Below are 13,023 nucleotides of genomic sequence, written 5' to 3'. Positions count from 1 at the left end.
CAATAAAAACTAAATTTGCTTTCTATTCAGGAATTGAGCAATGTTCCACGTTGAAGCCAGCGCTGCGTATTGACTTTGTTCTCTTGTGGCTCTCTTCTGGAGGCAGATGTGGTTTGTGGTAGAGAAGCCATCGCCTGCCACTTCCACTGGAGGCTCGTGGGATAATAACTTCAGGGTGGTGTAAACCGGCGACGGGGTTAGGATGAGAGAAAGGGCCGTGGGACAGATCTGGCTTTGAAATGGTTTTATAGGAAGAGCTCTTGTGGAAATTATTTTAGTTTGTCTTTTAACCCTCCTGTTACCTTCACATTTACTAACATATTTTACTCTCGGGGTCAATTTGACCCCAGCAATTAAAACCTCCAGAAAATTATTTGAATTAATATTGTTTCCCAAGTTTGAGTGTGAGGTACTTTATGTTTGTTTGTTGACTACCTAAATAACACTTTAAATATATAAAAAAGTTGATATTTCTTATATGTTTGACACAGTGAAAAACAGCCTGGGGTCAAATTGACCCCAAAGAACACCGACGTTAAACATTGAATGGGGTCAAATTGACCCTAAAGGTAACAGGAGGGTTACATCTCACAGTCTAAGTCTGAAGTAAATTCAATAATTTAAAGTGAAACACTGCATGTATGTATCGCCTGTTGAATTCAACGAGTGAGAGACTGACAAGGATGGACGTTCAGCTGTGGCTCATTAGTTCATGTGAGACCAATGTTTTCCAAATCTATTCATATTTTATAGTTACAGCAAACGTGTAATATGAACGGCTATAATTAAGGGTGAGTAATAAAGTACTTACAGAGCATGAAGTTTCTAACTGCAGACACTACATTTTGAAAATAACTCTTTACGATATTAGAAGGTGGGAAGTTCACAGCGGATCTGGAAATAGTTCACAATTAAAGTACCGAGGGAATAAATGAATTGGGCATGACGTTGTTCTACAGTATATCCAAAAAATCGCTTTCAACTTGGACGGGAGCCTCGGGAGCCCTTTTTTTAATAAGATATACTCAAAGATATGAAATGGTGGCATTTTTTATTTCTGCTGCTCCTGACAGGAAATAGGTAACGAGCGATGGAGGAGGAATGAGAAACAAAGACGGGAATCGGGGACAGTGAGGGAGAAAATGCATCTACTGTGTGTGAGAAAAGAGAGAATGGATCTGATTCAGGATCTGCTTTTCCCATAACAAAAAAAAGATGTCTGCCTGTAATGAGACACAGCTGCCTTTTATGATGCGTAGATGTTTCTGTTGCTCATCTCTGATGATAAGAGTTCAGCTCTGGCTCGCCTCAGTTTGGCTCTCATGTTTTGCCAATACATCTAAGCTGCTAAGCATCTGTTTAAAATAAAATTATACTAATAATCTGAGAGATATTTGGAAAAAAACAAAATGGTGTTTAACAATATGAACTGCAGAGTTTCATTTTGCGGATACTTATATTTATGTTGTGCAACCGATATTTTGACCTGATGATAATTAATTTTTCCATTGTCATTTCCTTTATTATTTAAATTCTTAAATGTAACATGCCCTGCTATTTCATTTCATTGTATTGTATACATTGCTGCTTAAACACATTTCCCCCTCGGGATGAATAAAGTATATCCATCTATCTATCTATATCTATCTATCTATCTATCTCTATCCATCCATCTATCTATCTATCTATCTATCTATCTATCTATCTATCTAGCTGTCTTTCTGTCTGATGCAATCCATCCAAAAGTTGTTGAGATATTTAACAAATGTACCTCATCGAGGAGCTAGAGGAAAACGATGAATCCTCTGAGGACCATGCATGTTCAAAATCTGTTGGGTGGTTTTTCACATATCTTCACAGTCGATATTTTGACCATCAAAGCCAGATTATTTTTTGGGATCAGAAGCTCTGTGACTAGACTATAATGGTCACGCACGAGTAACACAGATTGGGGTTTAGCGTTGGCCATCTGCTTCTTCAAACCAGAAGCGCTTCCTCTGCACCGACAACAACACCACGATGTGACATTGTGCGTGCACACTCTCGCACACTTAATGACATCAGCCATGGCCGTCACGCCAAGGCCTCGTGTCTTTGCCGCGGCCGTCACCGACAGCGGCCGACCGTCGACAGATGGCCCGAGCGGCGCCTCAGACAGATTCATTTGTTCCCCTAAACAAAGTTGTCGCCATCAACCGCCGGTCTGCTGACACCGGAGCCCCCATTAGTGTAGTTTAGTGGTCTGGGCGGGAGACCGAACGTGAGCTGACGCCGCAAAACGATCGCGAGGAACATCCATCTGTTCTGTCCCTCTTGCGCTACTCCGAGCGCATCTATCCTTTCATCCGCACACCCTGCTTTCCATTATTTATGAGACATTAGCTCTTTATGTAATTAATTGCGGCCGTTAATAGCAAATGCATCAAGTTAATGATTTTGAATTACGGGTATGTTTTGGAGGTTGTTGATTATGCCTACAGGGCACATACCTGCTGCGGTTTGTGTAAACTGCCAGGCTCCCCTTTGTCTCTTTTTAATGAGTTACCGTGTGTTCGGGGCTGCCACGCTGTCGGTAATGCGGCACGAGGGCCCGTTTAATCTGGCAGCAACCCTGTGATGTTCGCTCGCTGTGGCATATGTCTCGATTATTTTTGCCCCACTCAGCAGGAACGCATCGACCTTTCGCAAATAGAAGACAACCAAATAAAAGCCTGCACACAACCGCCGCGATGATTGTCTTTCTCTTCCTTGCATCACCAGGGATAAACTATCATTCTTTTGACACAGATCAAAGACTCCTGTCAAAAACAATCGCCACCGGATTGTCGTTTCCACCAAGATGCGCAAAACAAGAACGGACTTGCATCCTGAGCAGCAGCAAAGTCTCAACTAGGCCGGTTTACATGAGATTACAGATTTCACATCTGCAGGTCGGTTTAGCTGAGACTCAGTGCAGCTCTGTTCTGTTTTCTGAGGGCTCAACAGAGAAGCTGTGGGCTTTTCATCTACGCCTCTGTGCTGTAGCTCTGTGCCTGCCTGCCTTTTTCCCCCCTTCCAGTGCAGCAGCAGCAGCAGCAGCAGCGGTAGCGGCAGTAGCCGCCTATATGACGACAGTTGGTGCATATCAATCAGGGCCCAGGGTGCTTTCTGATGAAGACCACGTCCTTCTATCTCTCACCGTTGTGCACATGCATCGCAGGGCTTAAGAAAGAGGCCGGTGTTGCCAGTTGATTTCTACAAATGGAGCGAAGAGCAGGAAGACTGCTGTAGTTCTGAGATGATAACAGTGCTGTCAGCATGTGTGGGAGTAAGCATTTGGTGCAAAAGGCACCGTCTTGTTGGTAAATGACGGTTCTGCATGTCGGCGTGGTTTCGGCAGCAGTTTCCAGAACGTTCTGTGGTGTTGGTCTGGGGAGGTGGATGCCTCGACTCCCACCACACCCATGTGTGTGTGTATGTGCCTGCAGGGCTTTTTCTTTTCTTTTTTTAAACATTTTGAGCATCAGGGTAGAACTCAAAGAGCGAGAGCACATTTCTCCGAGCTCTGCTTTTAATACTTGAATGCCTGATTTATGCACCGGAGCCTCTAAAATGAACGCTTACTTTGGTTTCTTCCCTTTTTTTCCCCTGAAGGGTTATTTGGGAGTTTTTCCTGATCCGATGTGAGGTTTTGGGGCAGGGATGTCTATGTGTACAGATTGTAAAGCACTCCGAGACAAATTTGTAATTTGTGAAAATGGGCTACACAAATAAACTGAATTGAATTACTTTGGTCTACTTGCTCCTGGGAGCAACAGATTTTAAGTGGAGGTCCTGACGTCACACAAGTGGTCAAATCTGTGACTCGGCCGTGTTGCCCGCATGGTGGCGACTGTTTATGCCCAAAGTGGCGGCCGCGGTGGGAAACCTTTCCGTGGCGCTTGTGTCTACGTGCGTCATTCTGAGCGCTGCATCATTTACGCTGCACCTCAAATGAGAGCCTTGTCGGGCTAAATAAAGACTACCGAGTCTTATGTAACCAAGGTCCAAGTCTGCAATAACAGTGTGCCGAGTAGAAAGATTCAACTTGTTCATGTTGTTCTGAAAATATCTCAGGGGGGTCACTGACACGGTTTAACTTTACCGAGCAGATTCACAGAATGCGTCTCCTTTCTCGGTATCTTATTTGCTCGTACACCCTCACACAAACTCTATTTAAAGTTCAAAAGGTAACAAATACATTCGAGGTAAACTGGCTTCCTAACTAATCCTGATTAGTCGGTTTCGTGATAAATTACAGAGCACATTATGACGCTGAATGTTGCTCTGTCTGGTTATCCTTTGTTAGTTTGCATCTTTGTCACTGTTTAGCGCTGAAAAGCTAATGCTAAGTGAGCAGCTAATGGCTATTGGAACAACAAATGTAGCTGCAGGCGGGCGCTGTGTTAATGTGTTAATTCTGTGAATGAGATAAACGAGGGGTAGCGGCCAGCAGAGACCTGACTCGATCACACAGACAACAATTACAACCACTTAGCAGGACAAAAGGCCAGGAAGCAGAAGCTGATTGATAAATCCATGACTTTATGGATATGAGGGCACATTGAGGCATTTATCAAGGATTTAACGGAAGGCATAGTTATGTTATTGCACAAAAAGAGGGTTTAAGTTGAAAGGTAAACAAAGTGTGTCAGTTGTTTTCCCTCATAGTCTTCATGTTTTTTTTAAATCAGGAATATTTTACTAGTTCATTGTTGACGTGTTTGTTTAAAGCTGATAATCGACACGACCGTTCAAAAGTTTGGAGTCACCCAGACACATTTGTGTTTTTCATGAAACTCAAACTTTTATTGATAAAATTAATAGAAAATATTGTCAAGACATTGACAAGGTTAGAAATAATTATTTTTATTTTAAACATGAATTTTGATCTTCAAACTTCAAGCTCAAAGGAAGGCCAGTTGTATAGCTTCTCTCAGCAGCATAACTGTTTTCAGCTAGTGTATCGTATCGGTCGTGTATATTTTTATAATATAGTTGGATGAAATGACTGTGTAATGTGGAATAGGCTTTTTTGTGTCTTTCAGCTCTTTGTTTCGGCTTTCACAGCCTGCAACTTAACATTGTTGGTCAAATTTCTCATTGTTGTCCATCAGCAGCTTCATGCTGAGCACCAAACAAGAGATAGACACAGTGGGAAACTAGCTGATGGTAAACATAGTTGTGTATTTAGCTTCTAATAGTCCAAATATTTTCTTCAGGAGTTGGTGGAGGCCAAAAACAGAGCTAAAGGAGAGGGATTATTTGACTTTCATTTCCACTGTTTCTACCAAAAGAAAATCAAAGATATCTGAAGCTTTCCTTAACCCTTGTGTTGCCTTCGGGTCATTTTGACCCGAATCAATATTACACCCTCCCCCCGCCTTAGGATTAATTTGACCCGATTCAATGTTTAATGTCGGTGTTCTTTCGGGAGTCAACAAACAAACATAAAGTACCTCACACTTAAACTTGGAAAACAATATTAATTCTAATAATTTTCTGGAGATTTTAATAGCTGGGGTCATATTGACCTCAAGGGTAAAATATGTTAGTAAATATAAAGGCGACAGGAGGGTGAAACATTGAATCGGGTCATTTTGACCCGAATCAATATTAAACCCTCCCCCCGCCTTTGGGTCAAATTGACCCGAAGGCGACAGGAGGGTTAAATATTGAATCGGGTCAAAATGACCCGAAGGCAACACAAGGGTTAAACCTCCGACGCCAAAACTTACAACATCACCAGTTTCAAAGTGGCATGTGGCGCATTGCATGCTTCACTCAGAAATGCTTGAAGAAACACAAGGCGTCCACAACAAATACAAACTTTCAGGCACTTCCAAGAATCTTTGTTTGTCACAATCCGACCCGCTTTCTTTTGAGCTGTCCCTCCACACGCTGTTCAACAAGAAAGACACCATCAAAACACCATTTCCATTTTACTTTAAACTATCACGTCAATTCAGCATCTCATTGTTCATAGACTTTGTCCCCGGGCTTTGTTTCATCTTTCCCCTCACTCTGCTCTTTTGTTTGTCTTCTTCCACGTTTCTCCATAACCTCACGTGCTCTTAAATCGGAGCAATTACTCGCTTGTCCCTCTGTAATAACAGTGGTTAAGGCGGAAAACAAGCCCATTTTCCCCGCTCGCCTTTCAGTTACTGGATTAAAGATGGCTGGAGAGGACGTGGAGGGGGCCCGCATGAACAACAACACACACGTAGAGACAGAACTCACAGCTCTGCCTCACGAGGAGAAACCGCCTCTCGGAACTTCAGAAGATAAATCTCGGGACGCGCGCCATTGTGCTCCCTTTTAGGGCTCTGATACTGTACGCTCGCTATTGTACGAGGCGAAGGATACGGCCGTGCTCGCTGCTGTCGAGCAGATGATTGGAGAGGAAAGAGGGAGTCCGGGAACACGGACTGAAAGCTGAGCTACGTCTTTAAATAATGTTTTGCCATTAGATACGGCCTATTTCGGGAAATGTAAGAGGATGTAATGAATGGCCACTGATGGGTTATTGGTTACGTTACGTCTTCTTCTTTTTCCACTGCATTGTCAGAAAAGATTTCTCTCCTTTGACGGCCTGTTGATGTGAAGCAGCGAGTCACTCTCTTCTTCTGTCGGATTTATTATTTAGGGCCGACAGTGAATATTACATGGCTCGTCGTTCCTGAGGTGTGGATCCAGACACCGTCACTGACGCAGACGATCTGTCTCCAGGTTGTTTTGGAAGAGGTTTTCACGTCTGCAGGTGCTGGAGTTCATTGTCAAAAGTTAGTTGAAAACACACGAGTGTGAACTTTAGCAAAAGATGAAGGTTCTAAACAAAGAAAACTCAAACAAAGCTTTCGTGCTTGAAATCCAATGATTGTTGGATTGGGGATTTACTCTGCCAATACAAGTCAAACTAAAGTTAACAAATTTGAATTCCTTTGAGAAAAGACTGTCCCAGAGTGTGCAGTTATCTCGATTTTCAATTGATTATATAAACACTTGATGTGGTCGGACAACATAATGACACACCTTGGCCTGCACGGCGGTTATATTCATATGAGAAAGGAGTTTAAATGTTTGGAAATCTATCAAAGCAAGAACACTCGTCTGTCTCAATGATTGTGAGGCTAACCGTGGAATTGGCCTCTGTTCGGTGAAGGATTTGTTAAGTTGGGTTGTGTCTCATTGTCATGATGAGGGCTGCCAACAGGTGCTTGAGGGGTCAGGTTCACTTTTGAGCCCGGACTGCACTTTCTGAAAATGAAAGCGTTCAATTCATATTGTTGCAATGATGAAAATCACACACATCAAAACATTAATTGATAATTAATTGTAAAAAAATCCCAGAAAAGGATTCTTGGGATATTACTACTGCTGGAAATGTGAGGTCCTGGGACAGGGATGTCATATGTGTACAAGTTTGAAAGCCCTGTGAGGCTAATTTGTGGTTTGTGATTTTGGACTGTACTGAATTGAATTAAACAGACTTACTTCAGATCACCCAAGAGGCATATTAACACCAGGTCTGGACAGGTTCTGACACTGATGTTGATCAGGCATATTAACTTTTGAAGTGCTGAGTTCTTAGAGTGGCCTCTCTCTCTAAATGAGACAGCATTTTGCCCTCTTGACCTCTTATTTTGGCAGAAAGCACAGCTTCCTGTTTGCAGTCTCGAAGGTGCACAGACGGGGAGCAGGTGGGCGGACTGAGGCTCAGTGACCTGTGACGGATTGTGGATACACCGGCTGGAGCTGCAGGCCCGGCAGACTGAAAGGTTTAGTGGTGCCACGCAAATGACCCCAACAGACCGGACGTGAAATGAGACGGAAAGGGAGACGAGAGGCTGGAAGCGCGGGAATAGTTTCATTTTATGTCAATGCTGCAATGAATAATTTACTCCCAGTGTTACAACAGCCAGAGGCAGGAGCACTCCAGAGAGAATTAGCAACAATGAGGCTCATTTCACCTCCCGCTGAACAACTTATCACCGCAAAATCACCCATGCTTGTGGCCAGTAGTTAATCAAACAACATGTCCAAACAAGAGTCAGGAATGTTTTTGAATTTCATCACATCTCCACCAGTGTGCTAAGTGACCATGTTTAATTCATAGCGTTCTCCAAATGATGTAGGGCAGCGAAAGGTATTGTTCTGGACAACGGCGACTTGAAATGACGGGAAGCCTTCTAATCATCACTTCCGACGTAAGCCCCGCGATTCCTCGAGGAAAGGGAGCTTCATTTCAGACTCTTTGGATCTTTTCACTCTTTCAATCAGTGTCACCGCCATCTCTCCATCCTCTGCTTTGTTATCGTCCGTCTCATGACGACCGCCGTTCCTCCTTCCTTGTTCTGCTCGGCGTGCCTCCTGACAAGCGGAGGGTAATGGCGATGGGCAGGAAAGGCTCCGAGCGGCGCCCCCAGCACGGAGTTATAAAGAAACCCAATAGCTGTGAGCATTATGGGAATGGATTCATTTGGACTTATGATAGTTTAAATTTGCTGCTCCCCCCCCCCCCCATCGTCTCAGGCAGAATGCCAACAAGATATTGGAGTCGGGTTGTGAATCCATATCGCAGAACACGTCTCGTTGTTTTTAGTTTTTTTTTAGCTTTAAAAAAAAAAAAATACACGAGCTAAATGGCACGGAAGCATGAAATGATATTTTAACTTGATGTGTGAGCTGGGTGCAGAGTAATGCTCTGCCACTGAGGTTATGTAAGCATCGTAGCCCAAAGAAGAGGATGTGAGTATTGATCCGTGGGACACATTCACACGCAGCCGCTCCTCCAGACGGACTGGTGCGTCTCGTTAGGCCGCCGTTAGTTTGGCAGACTTCTTATATTAAGTGTTCGCTTCCTTTGTCCAAGAAAACATTTTTTCTCAGCCTCTCTTTGCACACACACACACACACACACACACACACACACACACACACACTCATACACACACTCACACTCTGACTGACTCCTCATTTCCTCTTCTCTCCTGCGGTTTCTTCCCCATCTTCTCATGCTTGCCTCGGTGCCCAGGGGTGCTCATTTTTCAACACGCTATAGTTTTCTGTGGCCGGCTTGTGCATCACACAGAAAGAAGAAAAAAAACAGACATGTGGAGGCGCTGCAGAGTGTTTGCATTATAGATCTGCAGAGGAAAAAACTGCAGCGTATAATACCTATAGCGATAATCATTGGGAAAATTAATGTGAGGCGATGCGGGCCAGTGGCGATTGATTGTCTGCCTCCTGTGTGGCTGTGATGGCCACAGGAAGGCCGCCAGTCTTCATCTGAAGCGCCTCTACAATGAAAAACATAAATTCACATACAGCCCAAAGCTAAAGCAGTGAGAGGAGACGTATGAGGAATACTAACAGAGAAGCGCTGCGGCTGGAGGTGAAACACAAGCATGCAAGCTGACACTCTCTCTCGTGACGTCAGGGATTCTAGAACTCCTGTTTCATGTTCACGGACGGGAAAAATACGCAGAGAGAAAATGTGGGAGCTGCAAGTCCTACTAATGGATAATTTAACACATATTCTGTCTTTCTTTGTAGAAATACTTTGTAGAAATATATGTCTCATTAAAAGCGGCCACAGCTTTGAAAATGAGCGCTGGATTAACGTTATGATCTGTGTTTATGGATCTTTGATTAATGACGCTCCTCCCCGGCCGTCTGCTCCCTAATGCAATATGTATGCATTGTTTTTCCTCCGTTTCCTCTCTGACTCTGAATGGACTGCAACTAATTACACACACGGCTAAATGAGAAATACGAACCGCTTTCGTGCATTCAATTTCCATAAAATCTTTCTTTTAATGTCACTTAATTTTAAGCAAAATCTGAATAAAAGACCTTTTTGAAAATCTGCTTCCACGGGGGTTGTTTGCGTGAACATCCACACGGCTGCGTCTTCGAGACGAGCCCGTCGGAGTCGAGCCGGAGCGCTTTAGCTGAGCTCGGCTGAACCTCATTATAACTTATCAATTAGAGGCGAATTGAAATCTTCAGAATCAGAAACTCTCCAACAAATCTCGGGGCTTTTTAATCATTCCCTTTGGTGAAAGGGGAAACTACGAATGAGAGAGGGTGATGAATGGCCTCGCGCACTGCACTGCCAACTGGAAAGGGACTGCGTTGTCGGAGAAGTTAATGTTTTTGATAAATAGAAAATATTTCATTTTGAAGTGACAAAAGATGGAACACTGTCTTTCGCAGTCGCATGCAACACCCGATCATCTCTTCCTGTAGACGGTGGCGCAAGATGCAAAGTGATAAACAGAAAGACAAAGGGATGCAAAATGAGACACAAAGCTACAACAAAGAGAAGCAAAACAAAGACATGAGAAATAACGAGCAAGAGACGCACAATGAGCACAAATAGTTGCATTTTTTAGTCCGTCTGTCTTCTTTTGACTCGCATCCCAAATGTGACACCCAGCAAAGTTTAGTTTAAGTTGAGTTAGGTTTGTGTGCACTTTAAAAAACAGCAAAACTGTGGGGAACCAGGACACCCTCCTGTTTCTTCTGTGATACAGACACGATACTGTATGTCAACTCATCCCACCTGCCACTCGCTGTCTGACAGACTGACAGCCCTCTATTCTACCTCCTGTCTCTTTGGTAGCGGCAGGCCACACGGGGAAATGCTGCATGTTTTAAGGCCGAATGTTTGGCTGTTACACGCGGGAGTTTCTTTCTCTCTTTCTCTTTGACGCCGACGGTCTCCTCCCACCCTCCTCCCTTCATCCTCCAGTGCAGTTGGAGCAAGAGCCCGGCTCAGACGACACGAGCCTGCCGTCAGCCTGCCACAAATTCCTCCAATCCCTCTTCACAGTCTTCTCATCCCGGCCTCATTATCCCGAGGGTCTGGCAGTCATCAGCCGCGCGGCAAACGTCCACCGAATCCGCTCTCGCCGGTCCCACGGCGTCGTCATTGTGTCGAGCAAACGGATCGCAGACATCACGGTCCGCCGGGAAGGCCTTTGCGGGCGCCTTATTTCACCGGGGCTGGAAGGACTCCTCCCTGAGAGAGAATCGTCTATTCCTGTAAAACGCCTGAGACACATTCATTTGCTATTCCTCTGGTGAATCCCGTCTCTTTTCTTCCGGGATCTCCCTCCCTCATCTCCCCCCTCTCATTTTGAAACATTCATCTTCGCACGTCGTATTTTCGCGCTTTGATCAGTTGTGCGTGCCGCACATCATCATGCACGTCGTCCCACACGTCGTTATGATCAATCAAAAGACAGCGCTGACTTCCAGCCTCCGTTTCCTTAATTAAACATCGCAAACACAAAGCTGCAGCCTTCAAGAGGAGGCGTGTGTTTGGCAATGCTGAGTCTTTATAGGTGGACTTGATTACCCGGCGTGTCTCCTTGATGGTGTTTAAGGGCATTCAGCTCTGCTTTCAATCCTCAACCTGCATTCTGCAACCTGCTCGCCGAGCCCCGAGCGCTCCGACACCTTCTTCATGCCGGTGTTTGCCCCGTTTCCCTCCTCTCCATCGAGCCTTTGAAGTCGGGCTCTCTCGACAGTCTGAGCTCTCCTCCACTTGTCATTAGGAGCAGCATGTCTCCTCTGCATGTCTCCTCTCACCCAGGGGGTGGGGTGGGGGGTGGGATTTAAAGCTTCACCCAGCGACTGGCTGGGGTGAAGAAGAAAGAAAAAAAGGGCGAGATATTGATGTGACGCAAATGAAAGCAGCACCGACGTCTTCTTCTTCTTCTTCATTAGTGCCTAATTACATTTTCTGCTCGTGTTACATCCTTTTGATCCTTTGACTAATTAATTGAGATAAACAAAATAAAGGAAATGCATTTCTTCAGTAGCTCTTGGAGAGGGCTGAGCACACGCCCCGTAGTTATTACGCTTGTGATGGTCTGCTCTCTAAAATAGTATTTCACCAATCAAGGCGATTAAACATATGGAGAACGATGAGAATCAAGAATGATGACACAACGTTTCGGGGTGAATCCCTCGTCTTGGAAGCTTTGGCGTACATGGCGCAATGCATCGCGACAGGAAGGCCTTTGGTAGCGGGAATAACGTCACAGAGACGTGAACGGCAATGACTTCAGGTCACAGTGAGGTCACATGGGGGGGTCAAGGTCATTTATTATCCCACGGGTGCTCGTCTTTCATCTCTAGGCTTCAGGTGAAGTTGACTTCTGCTCCCAGATCTCGCGTCCGTCATAACAAGCTTTTAAGCTGAGCGTGAAGGTTCATTTCTGACCTTGACAAAAACAATTGTAGCTTTCCTCCGGGGCATTAATCGACATCTCGCCGGTCGCACTCGGCGAGTGAAGTTGGCTCTGTCGTCTTGCAGCTGCGATGTGATAAAGTGCATGGGAGTGTATTGTAACCTTCTGTCTCCTCCACTTGCCCACTTCACACTACATGCAACCTCGGGGGGGGGGGGGAGTTTGTTTTTGTTGTTTGTTTGTATTTTATTCAGTCAATCAAATCAAATACAATACAATATTATCCTATATAATATACAAAAGAGAAAGACTGAAAAGGTATAGGTAGAAGCAAAAAATGCTTATAAATTCCTATCCTAAATTGAAATCAAAATAAATCAGAAAATTAATATAAAATAAAGAAGAAAATAAAACAACAACAAAACAACAATAAACAAAATAAAAAACAAAATATATTTATATATACTACCACATACATCTTCCATATTAACACGTTTTTAATTACATTTATAACTCTCAAGAATTGTTTTATAAATAATTCCCTTAAAAACCCCAAAAAAAGTCGTGAGGCTTTTGAAGTGGAGCATGCTTGGCCCCGTCGCCACGGAAACTATTCAATGAATCGTGGAGCAGTCATGTCGGAGGATGACGCACGGGGGAACTACACGTGTGCAGCGACTACACGTCGGTATACGCGTGTTCAGACGGGGACATTTTCTTCACCACATTCTGTAACAGATGTGAAGTTGATGAAGAGGTTTGTGAGAAGTGCTGAACCTTGAGGTGAAGGGAGGATGCTGGA

General features: G+C 44.3%; 1 protein-coding gene across 1 annotated transcript in view; it reads left to right on the top strand.

The window, feature by feature from the left end:
• The window catches only part of LOC130189794 (uncharacterized), a 33,884-nt gene that overhangs the window by 20,142 nt on the left and 719 nt on the right, over nt 1-13,023 (top strand). Inside the window, exon 6 of the mRNA XM_056408733.1 lies at nt 10,775-10,986. Coding sequence (XP_056264708.1) covers nt 10,775-10,986 — 212 coding nt within the window. The remainder of the gene's footprint in view (nt 1-10,774; nt 10,987-13,023) is intronic.

This window comes from Pseudoliparis swirei, chromosome 24 (genome assembly GCF_029220125.1).
Source record: "Pseudoliparis swirei isolate HS2019 ecotype Mariana Trench chromosome 24, NWPU_hadal_v1, whole genome shotgun sequence".
In the NCBI taxonomy this organism is placed as follows: Eukaryota; Metazoa; Chordata; class Actinopteri; order Perciformes; family Liparidae; genus Pseudoliparis; species Pseudoliparis swirei.
The sequence above is the reverse complement of the archived record's forward strand: the minus strand, read 5'-3'. Positions and strand labels throughout refer to the sequence as shown.